The 19,146-nt window shown below is 45.9% G+C and overlaps 1 protein-coding gene across 1 annotated transcript in view; it reads right to left on the bottom strand.

Moving 5' to 3' along the window:
• Positions 1-17,285, bottom strand: part of LOC142767756 (uncharacterized) — an 87,486-nt gene extending 70,201 nt beyond the window's left edge. Inside the window, exon 1 of the mRNA XM_075869989.1 lies at positions 17,097-17,285. Coding sequence (XP_075726104.1) covers positions 17,097-17,169 — 73 coding nt within the window. The 5' untranslated portion in view covers positions 17,170-17,285. The remainder of the gene's footprint in view (positions 1-17,096) is intronic.
• Between the last annotated feature and the right edge of the window lie 1,861 nt (positions 17,286-19,146).

Raw genomic sequence — 19,146 nt, 5'->3', positions numbered from 1 at the left:
ACTGGCGAAAGGGGTCGATGACATGCGCGCCACTTCTCCTCAGGTACAGGTAGTGATACGCAAGATACCCGAGCTACCAGTGCGTGACGACAACCTACAAAGAGCGGTTGTCAATGCAAATGGAGAAATATGGCGGATGAGTCGAGAGGAAGGCTTTGAGGAGCTGGAAAAAAACAGAGAGGTGCATAGGTGGGGTGGTTTTCAACGAGACAGAATCCACTTCGATGGGCAGCTAGGTCATGAGGTGGGTTGGAGACTTGCAGGACGCGCAGTAGCTTTTTTGGAGGGCATGCGGGCCCTTCGAGGTGCAGAATAGCTAGTAACGAGGAAAACAACCAAAGAGACTCTTTTACAGGTGGTATGAACAGATACGATTCCAAAGTGGCACCAGTATCTAAGATAGGTAGAGTCCGGGGCAGAAATAGACGTAGCCACGAGCGCGGCGCCAATTCAGACATAGGGTATATTAACATATAGGGTGCCAGGAACAGGCTGAATTGGGTAGAGATAGAAAAACAGCTAAGGGAGGAGAGGTGGATGGTATACCATTTTGTAGAAACACATCTTAGGGACATGGAACAACCTCCTAACAATCCGGACTGCGCGTGGGAATATTGTACTAGAATAGAAGGCAGCAGAAAGGGGTGTGGTATTGGGGCATTCATTCATAAAAGTACAGACTGCCAAAGGGTGAAGCAAGAGAGCAAGGAACATTTATGGCTAAAAGGGAAAGTGGCAGCGCAAATGACACTCCTTGGTTTAGTGTACTTGTGGACGGGAGCAAAGACCAGATAGGAAAACCAGGCAATGGTAGAGTATATATCAAATGACATTGAGGAGTTAGGAGGAGAGTGCGAGACAATTATACTAGGAGATATGAATGCGCACATAGAAGATATAGAAGGGTATACAATCCAACAGGCAAAATGATCATGGATATGTGTGAAAGACATGATTTGGTCATTTGAAACAGTACCGAGAAGTGTGAAGGGCAAATAACAAGGGAGGTAGGAAGGCTGCAGTCAACAATATATTACGAACTGATGTCACGTAGGATGTATTATAAGCTCAGGGGAATGCACATAGATGAAGGTGGCTCCAGAAGTCTGGGTAGTGATCACAAAAGTATCAAGCCAAGTTTTGGAAGAACAGGGAAAGTAGGAAGGAGACAAAATGAGCAACTACAGGAAAATTTTTATTCAGAAAGGCAAATAAAAATAGTTACTAAACAAATTGAGAAAGTAATCACCGAGTATAATAAGGTAGTGTGGACATACACGAATCTAATTGGACTATTTGAGCTAGAGCTTGCTAAGACACAAGTCACCCCAGAAAAGAAGACACAAACCCAAAAGTTGGTGGGATGAGGAAGTTAAGAAAGCCATAGCAATACGTCAGGAAGCCTCTAGGGAACACAGACATGCTAAGCAGCGGGTTGAACCGACAGATTATGTTCAAAGAAAATGGGAAAACTTTTTGAGCTGTAGAAAGGATGCATTCCTTCTGACCAATGAAAATATTAGAAGAAAGGAAGCTCAGTGTCTGGCAGAAGTACATAAAAAGATAGAAAGGCAGCTGCGAAACTTAGGAACTGTAGTGAAGAAGAGGAGCTTCAGCGGCATTTCTCGGCGCCTCAGGGGCATCGCCATCAGCATAAGCTTGTGCTTGCTGCGCTTGGCCGGACGCTGCTGACTGCTTCGCTTTCTGCGTTCTGCTCTGCAAATAAACCCCGTTAAAAGTGGTGGAGTCTGCTAGGTTTCGATCACCCTGGAGCTTCCAAATCGCATTTTACCATCCATTATGCCTAACAACGCAAGCGCCACTCCAACTCCTCCACCGGTACCGCCTACTGTTCTCCGCGCCGGTTCTCTGCGTCTGCGAGATCCCCCTGTTTTCTGAGGCACAGAAGACAAGGACGTTGAAGACTGGATTTCAATGTAGGAGCGAGTGAGTACTCACCACAGATGGGATGACACCACCAAGGCGGCGTACGTCTCCTTCTACTTGTCGGACGTGGCCAAGCTGTGGCTTTTAAACCACGAAGCGGAACTCCCTACATGGTCAGTCTTCAAAACGAGCCTCACACAAGTTTTCGGGCGGCCTGAGGTACGCAAACGCATTGCCGAACAACGCTTACATACTTGGTCCCAGCAGCTTGGTGAGAATTTCACAAGCTATATTGAGGACGTTCTTGACCTTTGCAAGCTAGTCAACGAGTCGATGTCTGAAGAGCTTAAGATCAAGCACATCATGAAGGGCATTGAGGACGACGCTTTCCAAATGTTGCTTTCTAAAAGTCCTCGCACTGTCCTAGAACTGACCGAGTTATGCCACAGTTTTGACGAGTTGCGCAGGCAACGTCTTTACACCCGACGTCCCTCTGTGCTCAACGACTCTTTGTCCAGCCTTTCCACCCTTGGCTTAGGAGAAGACCATGCCCCTCTTCTCTCCAAGATCCAAGAGTTCATCCGCGCTGAGGTCGCTCGTCAGCTGTCTTTGATGTCCTGCGTACCAGATCAACCAGGCAGATTGACGTCTACACTCTGCGACTTCATTCAAGACCAGGTCGCACAAGTTTTTCCTCCCGCCCGTGAACCGCCCCCAGTCGCCGCTCCTCTCACGTACGCCGAGCCGTTGCTCGACCTCGACAGCCTGCGTTCCAGCCAGCACCTATGTATTCGCCGCCGCCCTTTTCGCCACCGACCTATTCACCGCTGCCTATGCCGATACCACCTCGGCCGCAGTTTTCTGCCCCCCAGCCGCAAGTCGGAGTCTACTCCGACCAATGGCGGACTTACGACAACCGTCCCATATGCTTCGATGTGGCGGTGTTGGCCACGTGGCACGTTAATGCCGTCGTCGCCAGGCTGCTCAGAACATTCGACGAATGCCCTCTTTCGACCCTCAGTTTTCTTCTACGCCTTCAAGCCCTCTTTCCTCACCGAAGCCCTCCACTACGGCGTCTCTCATAATCATATGATGGTTTTGAGACCTTAAACCCCACAAATCAATCTTCAATCAAATCAAAGCCTTCCTTCCTCTTCCTTTCCTTCTGATCGTCCACACGGCCCGACCCGCCGCTTCCAATCTCCACGTCGACGTTCGCTTTCCCCTATGCGTCTCCGTTCCGGACCCACCAACCAAGAAAACTAACGGCAGCAGTTCCCGAGGCACGAACTGCGTCTCCGTCGCCATGCACAAGTCCTCGCCCCTGTCCAGCTAACGTCATTGAAGTGTCAGCCGATGGTATCGTCGTCATGGCGCTTGTTGACACCAGAGCCGCTCTATCCGTCCTTTCCATCAACCTGTGCGGCAAACTCCGCAATGTTCTGACGCCATTATCCAGCCTCTCTCTTAGAACGGCTAACACACAATATGTGACGCCTCTCGCAGCCTGTACCACACGAGTCGTCATCGAAGGGATTGTGTATATCGTCGAATTCGTAGTGGTGCCCTCGTATTCCCATGACATGATACTCGGCTGGGACTTCCTTGCGAATAATAATGCCGTCTTTGGCTGCTGTCGTGCTGAACTTGAGCTATCTGCACTTCCTTATGTTGACGCTGTCGAAGCCTCCCTGCCATGTTATAAACTGTTTGTTTCTGACGACACCACCGTACTACCGCGCTCTTCTCTGCTGGTGACTGTGTCATGTGACGCTCTTTCCGATGGTGATGTTTTATTTGCGCCCTCTGCCCTGTTCATTTAACGCAAATGTTCTCCACTGCCCATTGCTCTCCTTACTCTCCACCATGGCGTCACGAAAACTCTCGTGTACAATACGCTAGAAGGGCCTTTACCTTTATTCTACGGTGAATGTCTCGGTCACGTGCATCCGATCGACGCCCGTTACATTTTTGACGCTCCATCTAGTTTACTTTCTACGTTTCTACGGACCTCAGCGCACTCATTTCTTACTCTGTTGTTGACCAGTCACTCCTTGACGCTTTCCACCGCTCCATCGATGTCGCAACGTCTTCTTCAGAACGAAGCCAGTTAGTGAACCTGCTGCAAAAGTTTCGTACTTCTTTTGACAGCCACGCTTCTGGCCTCAGTCGCACATCGAACATATCTCACAAGATTGACACAGGAAGCCATACGCCGCTACGGCAGCGCCCCTACCAAGTCTCAGAGTCGGAGCGCCGGGTTATTGACGGTCAGGTTGCTGACATGCTCCAGTGGGGTATTGCACAGCCTTCTAACAGTCCCTGGGCGTCACCGGTCGTTCTTGTTAAGAAGAACGATGGCTTCATTCGGTTCTGTGTGGACTATTGACGTTTAAACAAGATCCCTCGTATGGCCGTTTACCCGTTACCGCGAATAGACGACGCCCTTGACTGTTTGCAGGGAGCAGAATACTTCTCTTCGCTGGATTTACGGTCTGGATACTGGCAAGTTCCTATGGAAGCATCTCACCGACCGAAAATAGCATTTGTCACACCTGATGAATTATACGAATTTACCGTTATGCCTTTCGGCCTTTGTAACGCTCCAGCCACTTTTGAAAGAATGATGGAAACTATTTTACGAGGCCTCAAGTGAAACACATGTTTATGCTACCTCGATGACGTAGTTGTCTTTTTCACCAATTTCGACACCCATTTAAATCGTCTCGAGCCCGTCCTCACACGCCTCACCGACGCCAGCCTTCAACTCAACCTCAAGAAGTGTCATTTTGGTGCCCGGCAGCTCACCATTCTTGGCCACGTCGTATCGCGGGACGGCATACTTTCCGACCCCGCCAAGCTTCGAGCAGTCGCCCATTTTCCGAAGCCAAAGAACTTGAAGGAACTTAGAAGTTTTATCGGAATGTCGTCATACTTCCGACGCTTTATTAGAAATTTTGCTTCCGTATGTGCGCCCCTTACGGACCTTCTTAGCGGCGACAAGGACCTCTCCACCTGGTCACCAGCATGCGACGATGCATTCACCAAGTTACGCCACCTCTTAACTTCACCACCCATCTTTCACCACTACGATCCTGCCGCTCCCACGGAGGTTCATACTGATGCCAGCGGTGTTGGACTTGGCACTGTGCTCGCGCAACGAAAGGCAGGGTTTGATGAATATGTCGTCGCCTACGCAAGCCAAACTTTGACGAAAGCCGAGGCTAACTACTCCGTGACCGAGAAAGAGTGTTTAGCTAATATTTGAACCCTTCGAAAAGTTCCCCCTACCTGGATGGTCATGCATTCGATGTCGTCACTGACCATCACACCCTTTGTTGGCTATCCACACTTGAAGACCATTCCGAACGACTTGCTCGCTGGGCGCTCAAACTTCAGGAATACGTCATCCACGTTATTTACAGATGCGATCATAAGCCCACGGACGCCGACGCCCTTTCTCGCTCACCCATATTGGATGAAGGTGTTTACCTCTCTTCCCTCGAGCCTGCACTTGCGTCATCCGCCTTGCGCAACATGATGGTGGAACAACGAAAGGATCCCTGGATCAGTGGCCTCATAAGCATTCTTTCTGATCCTCTCACTCCTTCACCGTCTCGCGCTCTCTGCCGCAAGGCTTGCAATGTTTGCCTAAGGGATGATCTTCTTTATCGACGCTACTACCTTTCTGACGGTCGCAAGTGTCTCTTTGTGACACCCCGCAATCTTCGAGCTGCTATCTGCGAAGCTTTTCACGCGGACCCACAGTGCGCCCACGCAGGCCTCTTCAAGACATACGCTAGGCTTCGACTCAGATTTTATTGGCGTGGCATGTAGAACAACGTGCAAAAATTCATTCGCTCGTCTGCTCAGTACCAACGACAAAAGTTACCTCCCGGGCAAGTCTACCCGTCACAACCTCTTTCTTGTCCTAGTCAACCTTTTGATCGCGTCGGCATTGACATTTACGGACCACTACCATCAACTCTAGCTGGTAATTGCTGGATTATTGTTGCGATAGACCATCTGACACGCTATGCCGAAACAGCCACGCTGCCGACTGCCACAGCCTGTCACGTTGGAACGTTTCTGTTGCAACGTTTCATACTGCGTCATGGTGCCCCTCGCGAGCTCCTAAGTGACAGAGGCCGTGCCTTCCTTTCTGACGCCTTGAAGGCATTACTCAACAAATGCCGAATCGTGCACCGCACAAGTACAGCGTACCACCCTCAAACGAATGGCATGACAGAGCGCTTCAACCGTACTCTTGGCAATATGCTGTCGATGTACGTCGCCTCTGATCATTCAAATTGGGACCAAGTTCTCCTGTTCGTCACCTACGCGTATAATACTGCCGTACAAGCTACTACTGGGTTTTCGCCATACTTTCTTCTGTACGGACGAGAACCTTCAAATACAGTAGACATTATTCTTCTATATAAACCTTATGAGTCCCAAAGTACAACTCTGTCCGAAGCTGCCCGACATGCTGAAGAATGCCGCCAGCTTGCCCGCTCTTTTTCTACCGAGGACCAGTGGCAGCAGTCCCGTCAGTCTGGGGACCATTCGGCTCCAAACTTTCCACGTGGTTCATTGGTATGGCTTCGGGCACCTGCTACCGCACCTGGCCGCTCCGCAAAATTTCTTCCCAAATACATCTGGCCATACCGCGTTGTAGAGGAAACGTCACTCGTCAACTATATCGTGGAGCCCATCATCCCATCCACAGACCTACGCTACCATGGTCACGACACTCTCCACGTCTCTCGCCTCAAGCCATATTATGACCCATTAGTCGTTTCTTCTCCCTAATCCGCCAGTATGGCATCTTTTTGGGCGGAGGGCGATTGTAGTGAAGAAGAGGAGCTTCAGCGGCATTTCTCGGCACCTCAGGGGCATCGCCATCAGCATAAGCTCGTGCTTGCGGCGCTTGGCCGGACGCTGCTGACTGCTTCACTTTCTGCGTTCTGCTCTGCAAATAAACCCCGTTACAGAACCATGTTAACTCCCTAAGAAATGAGACGAGCCTAGAGCAGAGGTTTATAACTACAGATCAAGGTGCTAGGCTAGAAGGGGACGAGGCAAATAACTATATAAGAACAAAGGTGACATACAAATTTCAAGAAAGAAGTGCTTTATGCACAACAATAGACAAGGATGAATCAAGTGGTGCAATGGCTCTATTCTCACAACGAGAGTGGGAAAGGGCTCAGAAGAGGGTTCCTAGTAGTACATCAACAGGCCCAGATGGCATTCCAATTATACTGATTAAGATATTAGGTCTGAAGTCTAAGCAGGCTTTGAGGGAGGCAATGAGCAAAACAATAATCGATGGTGAAGTCCCTGATGAATGGAAACTCAGCAGGATGAGCATTATTTATAAAGGAAAGGGGGACAAAGCTGACATAAACAACTACCGTCTTATAATAGTGACATCAGTGGTCTACAGGCTGGTAATGCAGATTATAAAGGAAAGACTGCAGGCATGGATAGAGGATGAGGGGGTGTAGAGGCAACTGCAGATTGGGTTTCGAAAACACAGGAGGTTGGAAGACAATGTGTTCTCACTTACGCAGTGCATCGAAATAGCAGAAAAGGAACACATGCCTCTGTGGCTAGCATTTTTTGATATCAAGGGAGCGTACGATAGCGTGGTTGAGAGGACTTGTGAGGAATACTGGAAACAATAGGTGTGGAAGATGGAGTTACTAATCTTCTAAACAGAATCTTTAAAGATGGTAATAAGGTAGTTATAAAGTGAGAAAAACAGGTATCCAAGCCATCTGAGGTGAAACGTTGGCTTAGGCAGGGCTGTCCTCTGTCACCCCTGCTATTCATGACATACAAAGATTAGAGGCCAAATTAGAGAGAAGTGGACTTGGCTTCAACCTCTCTTTTGTCAAACAAGGAAAACTCATTGTTCAGGCACAACCATCATTAATGTACGCAGATGATATAGTGCTAATGGCCGACAACAAGGAAGATTTGAACAGATTGATGAATATCTGCAGTAATGAAGGAGATTGGTTAGATTTAGATTCAGTAAGGACAACTCTGCAGTCATGATTTTTACTGATAATGAAGGTTATGAGCTTAACATACAGAAAGTCAGGCTAGAGTTAACAGATAAATACAAATATCTGGGCGTATAAATAAGCAATGCGACCGAGTACCTAAGGGAACACGAAATATACGTGATGACTAAAGTTAACAGGAATGCAGCAGTGATGAAAAATAGGGCACTGTGGAATTACAATAGGTATGATGTTGTGAGAGGAATATGGATAGCGGTCATGGTTCCTGGTCTGACCTTAGGCAATGCAGTCTTGTGCATGAGATCAGAAGTTCAAGCAAGATTAAAAATTAAGCAACGTGGAATATGTAGGCTTGCTTTAGGAGCTCACGGGAATACACCAAATCAGATAGTAAAAGGTGATATGGGATGGACATCATTTGAAGGCAGGGAAGCTAGCAGCAAGACAAAGTTTGAGAAGCGATTGAGAGAAATCGGGGAGGAGCGTTGGGCTTGGAAGGCTTTCAGCTGTACATGAAGAATGCCAATGCAAACTGAAGGAAGTGAACCAGAATATTGACTGGTAAATACATGGAATATAGCAGGTGGCCAAACCAAAAAGAATTATCGGTTAAGAAGAAGGTGAAGGAAGCTGAGACCGATATGTGGAGAATTGGCATGATTAAGAAGTCCGCCCTAGAGATCTGTCGAACTTTTAAGCAGGAAATTGCCAAGGAGAGGATCTATGATAATACTCGGGGTATTTCTCTACTGTTTGAGGCCAGGACGGGAGTATTGTGAACCAAGACATATCGGGCGAAATACGAAGGAGTAGATACGGTATGCAGTGTATGTAGAGGGAAGGAGGAAACTGCCGAACACTTAATAATGGTCTGTAAAGGGCTTCACCCTATAGTTCAGGATGATGGCGCAGAGTTTTTCAAAGCGCTTGGTTTTAGGGACAGGAAGGCAAAATAGACTTCAAGCGGGTAGAGTTAACTAGAAGAAGATTATCTGATTGGTGGCTAAAGTCAAGGTGCGAGTGAAAATTAAACCATTCACTGCAAAGTAACAGTCCTGAATATCACTATTTAAAGGAAAAAAAGATAACTCTAATGGTTAGTTCACTAAGTATTACGGCTAGGTGGCGTTAGCCGCCGCCCGATCAAAAGGGCACATCTATCTATCCATCCATCCATCCATCTATCCATCCATACACCCAACCCACCCACTCACCCACCCACCCACCCACCCACCCATCCATCCGTCCGTCCGTCCGTCCGTCCGTTCGTCCGTCCGTCCGTCCATCCATCCATCCATCCATCCATCCATCCGTCCATTCGTCCGTCCGTCCGTCCATCCATCCATCCATCCATCCACCCATCCATCCATCCATCACGGCTGTGACACTGTCACACTTCCAGCTACTTATATGACGTTGAAAATCTCTCTATCAAAACTGCACTGCTCAGCCGGAATGGTTTTGCTGCGATCGAGTCTATGGTTTGGAGGGACATCTCGTGGTCTGCGGCCCTGTACACACGTGGATAAGATCGCTACATTATGTGAATCGGCGAGAAATAAATACAGCAAGCCTAGCATGTACTCTCCAGGTGACTACTTCTCAGTATTTGTGGGTTTTAAAGTGAACGTCGTCTCGCTGGCCAAACAAAACCTACTAGCTCCAACATTCTGTTTCGAGAAGCTTTCATCACTACAGGCTTGTCTGTTTGTTTTTATAATCAATTAGTTAAATATCAAGCTCAGCAAGACCATTTTTTTGTAATTGTCACTGCCGTGTACTCCTTATCATTCGATAATGAATACATTCGAAAAGCCTTCTCACTTCGCTAACCGGGGTTCAGCCATCTTTATGCTGATGGGGAGAAACACTTTCCCTGTGGCAACAAGGAGCGACGTTTCTCCATTGAAAGACGAACATTGAGGACATCGCCGTTTCTCCCTACGTGGAGGTTAGTCATGTTCTTACATAACCCACATGCCTTGATTTTTCCACACGGCTTCTAATTCACGTACGCTAAGCAGTGATGACATATCACACAAGTTTTCCAATATTTCATGTGAACGAAACCACCGCAAGAGCTGAAAAACCATGACATGCGAACCTTAATATTCAGACACACATGTGATGATTTCAATGATATGACTTGTCACTTATGCTCGTCATGAAGTCATGTTATGCCTTACCGCTTTTAATACAGATCCCATTATCGAAACAGTCAGGAGAGCTAAAAGCCGTATGCAGTTAGACAGAAAGATAGACAAATCCACAGATAATTCAAAGTCACCGAAGTTTGTTGAAAAATTCGAATTAAAAAAACATTGTTTGAAAACTCAACACGCAATGCCTAGCGAGCAATAAATTTCTTTGCGCATTTCAATATAGACCAAGTCACTTGTTCGAAACTTCAAAAGGGATTCCTGGTTTCTTCTTGCGTAGATTTTGCTTTCATGATAACCTCATTCAGGCCTACACTGGCGCAGTGTTGTGGGGCTAGTTGGTTGCTTTAGAAAAAACAATGACAGATTCCTTTACAGTGGGAATCAATGATATGCGAAGCACGACTTAGGAAGGTTGACATGTCACTTCAATATTAGCGCAACGTTACGAGGCAAACGTAAACTATGCCGTCTTTGAAATCCATGTCATGATTATCGTGTTTGCGCCTGGCATTTGTGTTCGTATTTCATTCACGTCACGTATTAACAAACTTGGTATTTGTGGAGCTAGCGAACGGCCTCGAGTGCGCCATGAGCGCACACGAAGTCGGTCACGAAGTCATACAAGCATGTCATGATTATCACGTTTAGACGTGTCATTGACCTTCACCTTCAATTCACGTCACATAATACTAACTTAATTATATGTGGAGCCAGCAAAACTGCTGCGAGCACGCTATGAGCATACACGTAGTCATGCTTTACATGACACGCATGTCATGATTATCAAGCTTGAACCTGTAACTTACCTACGCCATCCATTGATGTCACCTGACATCAAATTTGGTAAATTTGGAAATAGCGAAACGGCTGCGATCATGCTATGAGCGTAGCATTTAGCCATTCTTCACACGACAGAAATATCAGGATTATCATGTTTGGACGTGTCATTTACCTTTGTCGTCTATTCACGTCACGTGATAACGAACTTGCCATATGTGAAGCCAGCGAAACGGCCGCGAGTGAATCATGAGCGTGGTAGGTTGTCATGTTCTTACATGGCACGCATGTCATGATTACACTTTCGCACCAGTCATATATCTTCATCATCTATTCACGTCACGAAACACCAAGTTTGGTATAGGTGAAGCTAGCGGTTTGGCCACGGGCGCAATACGAGCATAGCTTTTAGTCTTGTTTTGCGTGACATGCATGCCATGATTTCAATGTTAGGATGTCCCTTACGCTCACCGTTAAGTCATGTTCTATCATACTAGTTTTGCAATATGTCATGTGAATGGAACCACCACAAGAACAGAAAGGGCAGGAAATGTAAATGGTGACATTTACGATATACATATTGTGATTTTATTGTTATTACTAGTCCGTTTTACCCAAAGCCTTGTTCTGCCATACAAGTTTTGGTATAGGTCCCATTATCGAAATCGTCAGGAGAGCTCGAAGTCGTAGGTGGCAAAATAGATAGATAGATAGATAGATAGATAGATAGATAGATAGACAGACACAGACAGACAGACAGACAGACAGACAGACAGACAGACAGACAGATAGACAGATAGATAGACAGATAGATAGACAGATAGATAGACAGATAGATAGATAGGTGTGGTTCATTGATTGATTGATTTGTGGGGTTTAACGTCCCAAAACCACTGTTTGATTATGAGAGACGCCGTAGTGGAGGGCTCCGGAAATTTCGACCACCTGGGGTTCTTTAACGTGCACCCATATCTGAGTACACAGGCCTACAACATTTCCGCCTCCATCGGAAATGCAGCCGCCACAGCCGGGATTTGATCCCGCGACCTGCGAGTCAGCAGCCGAGTACCTTAGTTACTAGACCACCGTGGCGGGGCTAGATAGGGGTGGTAATGTCACCGAACGTTGCAAGAAATGCTTCGCGCTTAACCCATACATGCCCAAACTTAGGAAAACTAACAGAACTAATTTATTCCCCCAAAATGATTGCTTGTACGACCTCAGAAAAAAAAAACTTTCCAACAATGGTTTTGGAGCCCTCCTACATGTAGGACACCAATGTTTCCTACACCTCGAACAAAATTTTTAGCGCCTATCGGTGTCATACGAAAGTTACTGCACACCCAATAACTGACGAACAATCGACAAAAATATTAGCAGCATCGAGAAGAATTGGACTCTTTATGACATATATTTTTTCTCAGTATGGGGCTCAGCTGCACGCACGTAAAATAGCTATTTTGGTACTGAAACACGTGACTATTTGTAGCCCAGCAATCACCTAGACATGCATGTGATGAGGACAGGGCTTTGGGAACACACCTTAAGTGGCGCTACCTTTTTTACAGGTGTAACATTCGAGTTTCACTCAAAAGTTTCAGTGTCCTACTTGTAGAATACTGGGCATATGTGGGTTAAAAATAATCACTTCGCGAACATCCGACCCATACACAAAAGCACACACCCAGACTCCCAGACACCGAACACGTTGAGCACTGCACTTAAGTTTTTCATGCCTGGGTGTGTGTGCATGCGCATGTATGATTGTGCCATGCGTTCGCTCTCCTACTGTTTTAAATGTGAAGCATTTTTTTGGGCGAAGCTCCTTTTCATCTCGCTTTGTCCTGCGTAATGGGCAGTATCAGACAGGCAGAGAGACAGACAAATGGACGCATGAATGGATGGACTAAATTGCATATTTGGGCCAGTTGGTACATGATCAACGAAGCGAAAAACAGCGCGTAACACAGGACAGCTTGGTAAGAAGCATTGCGGCAGGAGCCTCTGTGGAAAAAAAGAGACAGGTGCATTCAAGAAGGTGTGGATCGTTTGTTGCCGATGAGGCGAACCGGAACATCCCGCCAACGTTTCGTCATTTAGTCGCTACGCACTGCAGATCTCAGGCTGCTTCAGGCGGTCAAAGAAGGTGGATTTTTTTTTTGCCCCGACAGCCGTAAGCAAAGAAGAGGCGGATGCTGTCACAAACACCTTCCAGGTGACGAATGTCAAACCTTCCAAGGTCAATGCAGCAGCTAGCAAACTTTGTGAAGAAGCTGGACTTCAAAAACTGGCGTGGCCAGTGAATACAGTGAAGAGTGTGATCCTTTCAGTGTTCTTTTCGGCAAAGATGCACAGCCGGAAGTCCCCTTCCGCGTCATTGTTTCGGAAGAGGGCACTTGACAGCGCCTGGTGGGAAGGCACTTGCAACGTTCGTCGTCTGACCTTCCTGTGCAAGACCCTTGTCTCATCAGGAAGCCACAAATTGTGTCTGACTTTCTTCAAAAAGGGTGCCCTTCAGAAGAGAGCTTCTTTTCTGTGAATTGCAAGGACCTATTCTATTCCTCACCGTTTGACCAGGTATGCGCTGAGGTGAGCGACTGCATAAACCGCTATGGGAACGTCAGGTTTCAGGACTGGTGAGAAATTAGTGTCAGAAAATTTCTAGAAATGTTGACCTTTTATTTATGCTCTACATATATAAAACACGATGACAAACTTTTTATTCAAAAAGGAGATGTCTGCGTAGGTTCGTGTCCCGCCCCGATCCTAAGTGATGTTCTTTTAGTCCAATATGACAGATCCCTCATTGAATGCCTGCAACACACGAGCGCAGTTAAAGTGTTTAGATTTGTTGATGACATCTTGATATTGTACAGCTCTAACCACTCTGCATCTGAACAATGTGCTGATAAAATTGTTGATATGTTTCGCGCTTGCATGAGCTCACTGAAGCTAACCACTGAATTCCCCATTGCCAACAAGGTCCAGTTCCTTGATCTTGGATTTTTTTTATCCGACCACGTGGGCTGGCAGTATGTGCCCTGCTCTAAGAAAAGTTTGCTATCCTACACTCTTGCGCATTCAAAACTTGTCAAGTGAGCGATTGCAAAATCTTGTCTAGGGGTTACCTTGACGTGATTTTACCATCACACATTGTGTGCTAGCTTTGAGTCACAGGTGCGCAGACTGTGCAAGGCCAGCTACCCGAATAACGTACCGTGTTCCATAACCGAAGGTATCTCAAAAGACTTGAAACAGCTAACCGAACCGACTAGTGTTCAAGAAAAGAGCTCATTTTCAAAAATGGTGGTCATTTCTTATTTGCAGAAGGTGGCACATTGTTTGAAAAAGGTAGCACAAAAAGTTGGCATCAGAGTTTTTTTTTTTCGGCAAAAATTAAGTTCTCCAGTATGTGCCATAAGGTGAACAGAGACGACAGAGCGCCTCGAATGTGTGATAAGAAAACACGCAATCAAGTTTGTTAAATGTTTTCTTATGTGCGGTATATGAAATTCCCCTCTCATGCGGCTGCTGTTACATTGGAGAATCTGGCCGCTGTATAAATGACCACCTCAGGGAACACCGCAATCTAACGCGGGGTTGTGTTGGCAGCCACTTAGCTGCTCGTTGCTTGCTTTGAAATGTCATGCATTGTTTGACCAATGCAAGATACTCCGGCGCTAGAGAAATCAACGAGCATGTCAGATTTATGAGGCGTTCTGCATTACCAAGAAATGTGATTTGTGTGTCAGTGCACCTTCAATAACGCTCTTCACCAGGAAATTTGCATATTTGACAAGTGAGAAACTGCGTAAACAGAGTTTTTTTCAGACGCATACAAATATAACAATAGTTACTCTTCCATGTCACTGTTATCTTCTCCCTCCTCTTGAAGTTTCGTGTGCTATCTATATAGCCCCATGTATGAAATAGACCTTGGTTGCAAGTTCAGCGCTTCGTTCATCTCGGTCACTGTTTTGTGTTACGCACTGCTTTTCGCTTTATTGATGGATGGATGGATGGATGGATGGATGGATGGATGGATGGATGGATGGATGGATGGATGGATGGATGGATGGACGGAAGCATGGATGGAAGCATGAACGGACGCACATACAGACGCACAGACGGACTCACAGATGGGTGGACGGACTGATGCACGAACGAATCATAGACGAAGGCCCGGACGGACGGATCTTGATCACCTTCTAACGAAAACGATTGAATCATAGGTGAACATGAAGGAGGTCTTATTGGGAAAGTAACAAAAATAAACACCTTTATACTTAGTGCACACCCTGGCCTGGTTCAAGATGTGGAAATGGTAGAAAAGCTACAATGCAGTGACCCAATGTGGAGTGATTTTGCCTATTTTTTTATTAATAGGACTTTGGCTTCCCACGGAACAGAATGTAAGTGCACAGCGATGTTTTCTTAAGCAAAAGTTCTGTCGCGATCTTTTGATCAGGCAGAGAGCGCGATTACAGAATGTTCTTTTATGCATATCAGTGAAGGAAGCGTAAGCACATTTTCGATGGCTCTTTTTGAGAAGAAAATTGGTTTTTTCCTTTTTTTTCATTTACTTACGACAAGGGCCTAACATGGACATTACATAGGGGAAGATATACTCTTCATATGAAAATTTAAAAAGTGTGTAGGAAAAAATTAGGGTAAAAAAGAAAACAAGACGAAAATTACAAACTTATTGTAGGATACCACTTCTCAACTGACATACGTGCTGCAATTTTTTTGTTATACAAGAAATAAACGTACATTACTTGTTTTGCATATACAGGTATCGTGACAGCAACGTTAGGATAGAAATGGTCTGTGTAAGAATAATTGCCGGTACTTACAGGCCTACATTTTACTTCCTCAAGCACCCCATTTAAAGCGTTTTTTTAACTACTGCGTGGTCAGTTATTTCAGCTATGCTACATGGGTGACGATTCCATTTTGAAATGGCTAGATGTAGGCATAAAAAGTGTAACAGGTTAGTGCGTGCAAAAGGTTGTAGAACTAAAAATTGTGTATAATACATGAAAAAATCTTTTCGAGGGTAAGATGGGTGCTTTTGACAATGTACTTGGTTGGGAAAAAAAGCTGATAAAAAAAGCCAACCGGCATCTTGTTCTAGTCAACAAGGGGGTGAGACCTACGTCATACGTTATTTTTGTGATGCTTGATTGCTGTGAATAATTACCAGTGATAAAACGCACTGCCTTGTTTTGAAAAAATTCTAGTTTGGGAATAATATGTGTGTGGTGTGGGTTCCATACAAATGAGACATTCTCAAGTATCGGGCAGGGTGTGGTAGTGTATGCAAGAAGTTTTGTACTACTGTCAGCTTGACGAAGCGTATAACGCAAGAAGCCAAATGATTTTTATGCCGCAGAAACAACTATATCCACATAATTTTGCTATGAGCAATTTTTGAAGATCCTAATATGAGAATATTTAAATAATGCTGTGCTGTCTAAGGCTTCGAATTTAAATTTACTCTATAGTTTGGCTGGAGGTGGTAAATATCATAAGCTTGGTTATAGTAGTATTAGCACTCATTTGTCATTGTGAACACCACCTTTCAATTGTATGCATATCTTCTTCTGACTTAGCACAGTCATCCTTACGTCCTATTGGTGTGTACAAAACCCTCTCGAGAAAAACCATATCGCTGCACATGTAACTCTTGACACATTTTAACGACATTGTTTGGCAACCGGATGAATAATGAGGACAGGGGTTTAGCATCCTAAATCCACCATAGGGTTATGAGAGACACCGTAGTGGAGATCTTCTGAAATTTCGACCCCCTGGGGTTTCTGAACGTGCATTCAAATACGAGCACAGGGGCCTACAGCAATTTCGCCTTTATGGAAAATGCAGCCGCCGCATCCGGGATTCAATCCCGTAACCTGCGGGTCAGCGGCCGAGTACCATCGCCACTAGACCACCGCTGCGGGTTGCGACACCCAGATGTGGTTTGTTTTTCGTATTGTATTTTTTATCACTGAACTTCCCTGCCCTCTTTTGTATCTTTTTTTCATACATAAGGCTGCTCACGATCAAAACACACTAGTTGTTAGTTTGTGCATCACGTACCAACTATCTTTTACATTGACGCATTGTTGGCGTTATAAAGAGTTGGCCGCCTAATAATAAAATGGTTATTTGGCAAAAAACAGGGTTTGCACTGATTTAAGGTGCAAAACTGATGTTAGTGAGAGACGCTCACCGAAAGCCACCAAGAGAACCACGGCAATGGTGCCCACCAGAATAGTCAGAAGTAGGCAGTGAACTGGGGCCATAGATGATGACCCTTGCGGCGCAAGTGACAACAGCGTTGCATTCGACGCGGGTGGGGCGCCTCCCGTTTCAGGGTCGCTTTCGCGAAACAAGCGATGGTGGGTGGTACGAAGGAGGCGCTTCATCATTGTGATGACAAATGGGGTCTACCCACTATATACTTGAGTAGGAAAGAATAGATATACGAAAGAAAGAACTAGCAAGTGGATGGCTGTGTAGATGCGAAATTCTCATTCTATCTAATTACATGTGGCTTTACCCATAGCGATATTGTGACAAAAGCATATCTGACTAGTGGCATAGAAATTGCGTGCTTTAAATGGGCCCTGAAACACTTTTTTGAAGCGCCCGCATCAATGTGTAGTCATCATTATTATCCACAGCCTCACTGCGCCGACTTCAGGACAAAAGCCTTTCTCATGTCGCATCGAATGACCTGGTCCAGTGGTTTTTACTGCCACATCCTACGTGCTAATTCCTTAATCTCGTTTATCCACCTTATTTTCTTTCTTGCTCTGACGCGTTCGCCTTCAGCACGTAGTAGCACTCGTCAAAGCTTTTACCATACAAAATGAGGCAGTAGAGAACAGGCCTATGATTGGAAAAACATAGCGTTATGGTGACTGTCAATCATGGTGGTGTAGGCTTGTTTTGGTGCCATTGTGTCCTAAAAGTTGATGTATCCTCTTTTATATCGCACCGACGACTCGATGGCTACAGAGTGTGAGAACAAAAAAATCGCAGCATGCCCACGAAGTGAATGGTCATGAGTTGGGTGAAGTACGGATGAAGGAATGGACAGACAGAGCGTAGTAGAGAAAAGAGAAAAAAGGAGGAAGCGCATGCACAATGGCGTTGTTAACGCCGTTAGAAAGGATGCCTGAGGAGAGAGAGGGGGGAGCACATAGAGTTCGCTAAAATAACTAGAGGAGACTCTGGCGCCTCGATCGTACAGCGATCATGGGAGTTATAGGTAGAACAGGAATATGCCTAGTCTTCGTGCTTTCGGGCGACAAATCACACTTATCACTTCATTTATTGTTGTGTTTCGGTTTCGTTTCAAAGGAAAGAACTAACCCTTTTGCACTTTGTGACCCGATTTGAAATGATAAGCCTAAAAGTATAAAGTGATGAAGCTCAACTGCTGAACAATTGCAGGCTGTTGTTTCATGATAAAACAGCTTCAAGCCACGCGAATTCAGAAAGAACGTAAAGCGAAGACTAGGCAATTCTGTATACTACCCGTAATTCCTATGCTCGCTGAAACTTCAGTTGCAGCTCCCATAGACACTGCACCAGAGTTCTCTCTAGTGTATATGTATACGAAACTCTGTGGGTGGAGCGAGCGCAAGTAGTTGGTAGAAGCGGAGAGCAGAATGCACGGTTCTTGGAGAGAGAAAAAGAGGAGGGTGGCGCAGGCCTAGTGTGAGTCCGGACACCACCAACGCCGCAAGACATGGGTCCGAGCAAGAGATACTTTGCATCCAAAAGGAACTATCACTGACTTTTGGTTTTCTTCGGACAACGCTCTTCCGACTGTTTCAGTTTGGAAACTGCAGTGCAGGGCAAAGAATATATCGAACGTCGGGGCGCCGAATGAAACATGACAGCGACGCTTCAGGTGCCACATTCAAAAGGAACTCAGCTACCATAATTTGAGAGTGTTTATGTAGACGCCGTTGCAACCTGATAAAAAATTGGCCACTTATCGGCATGTAATCTGCAAATGTCGTCGAAAGACGATAGTCTTGCGTGTGGAGAGAGAGAGAGAACAAAACATTTATTTGATGTTCTGCGCAAGAAAATTGGTGACTGGTATTCGGGAGGCTCTGCGTTAGGGTGTCTCGAGCGTGCAGCGGAGGCGAGCGAGCGCATCAAGTCTCGTCACACGTGAGACGTGAGCGCCATCCGGCAGTTTTTTATTGGAAAACAAAGCGCGTGGCTCTGAGACAGGCGTGCACGCCCGTCTCAGAGGTGAT

Source organism: Rhipicephalus microplus, chromosome 1 (genome assembly GCF_043290135.1).
Source record: "Rhipicephalus microplus isolate Deutch F79 chromosome 1, USDA_Rmic, whole genome shotgun sequence".
Classification (NCBI taxonomy): Eukaryota; Metazoa; Arthropoda; class Arachnida; order Ixodida; family Ixodidae; genus Rhipicephalus; species Rhipicephalus microplus.
This window is presented reverse-complemented; position numbering and strand designations above follow the sequence as displayed.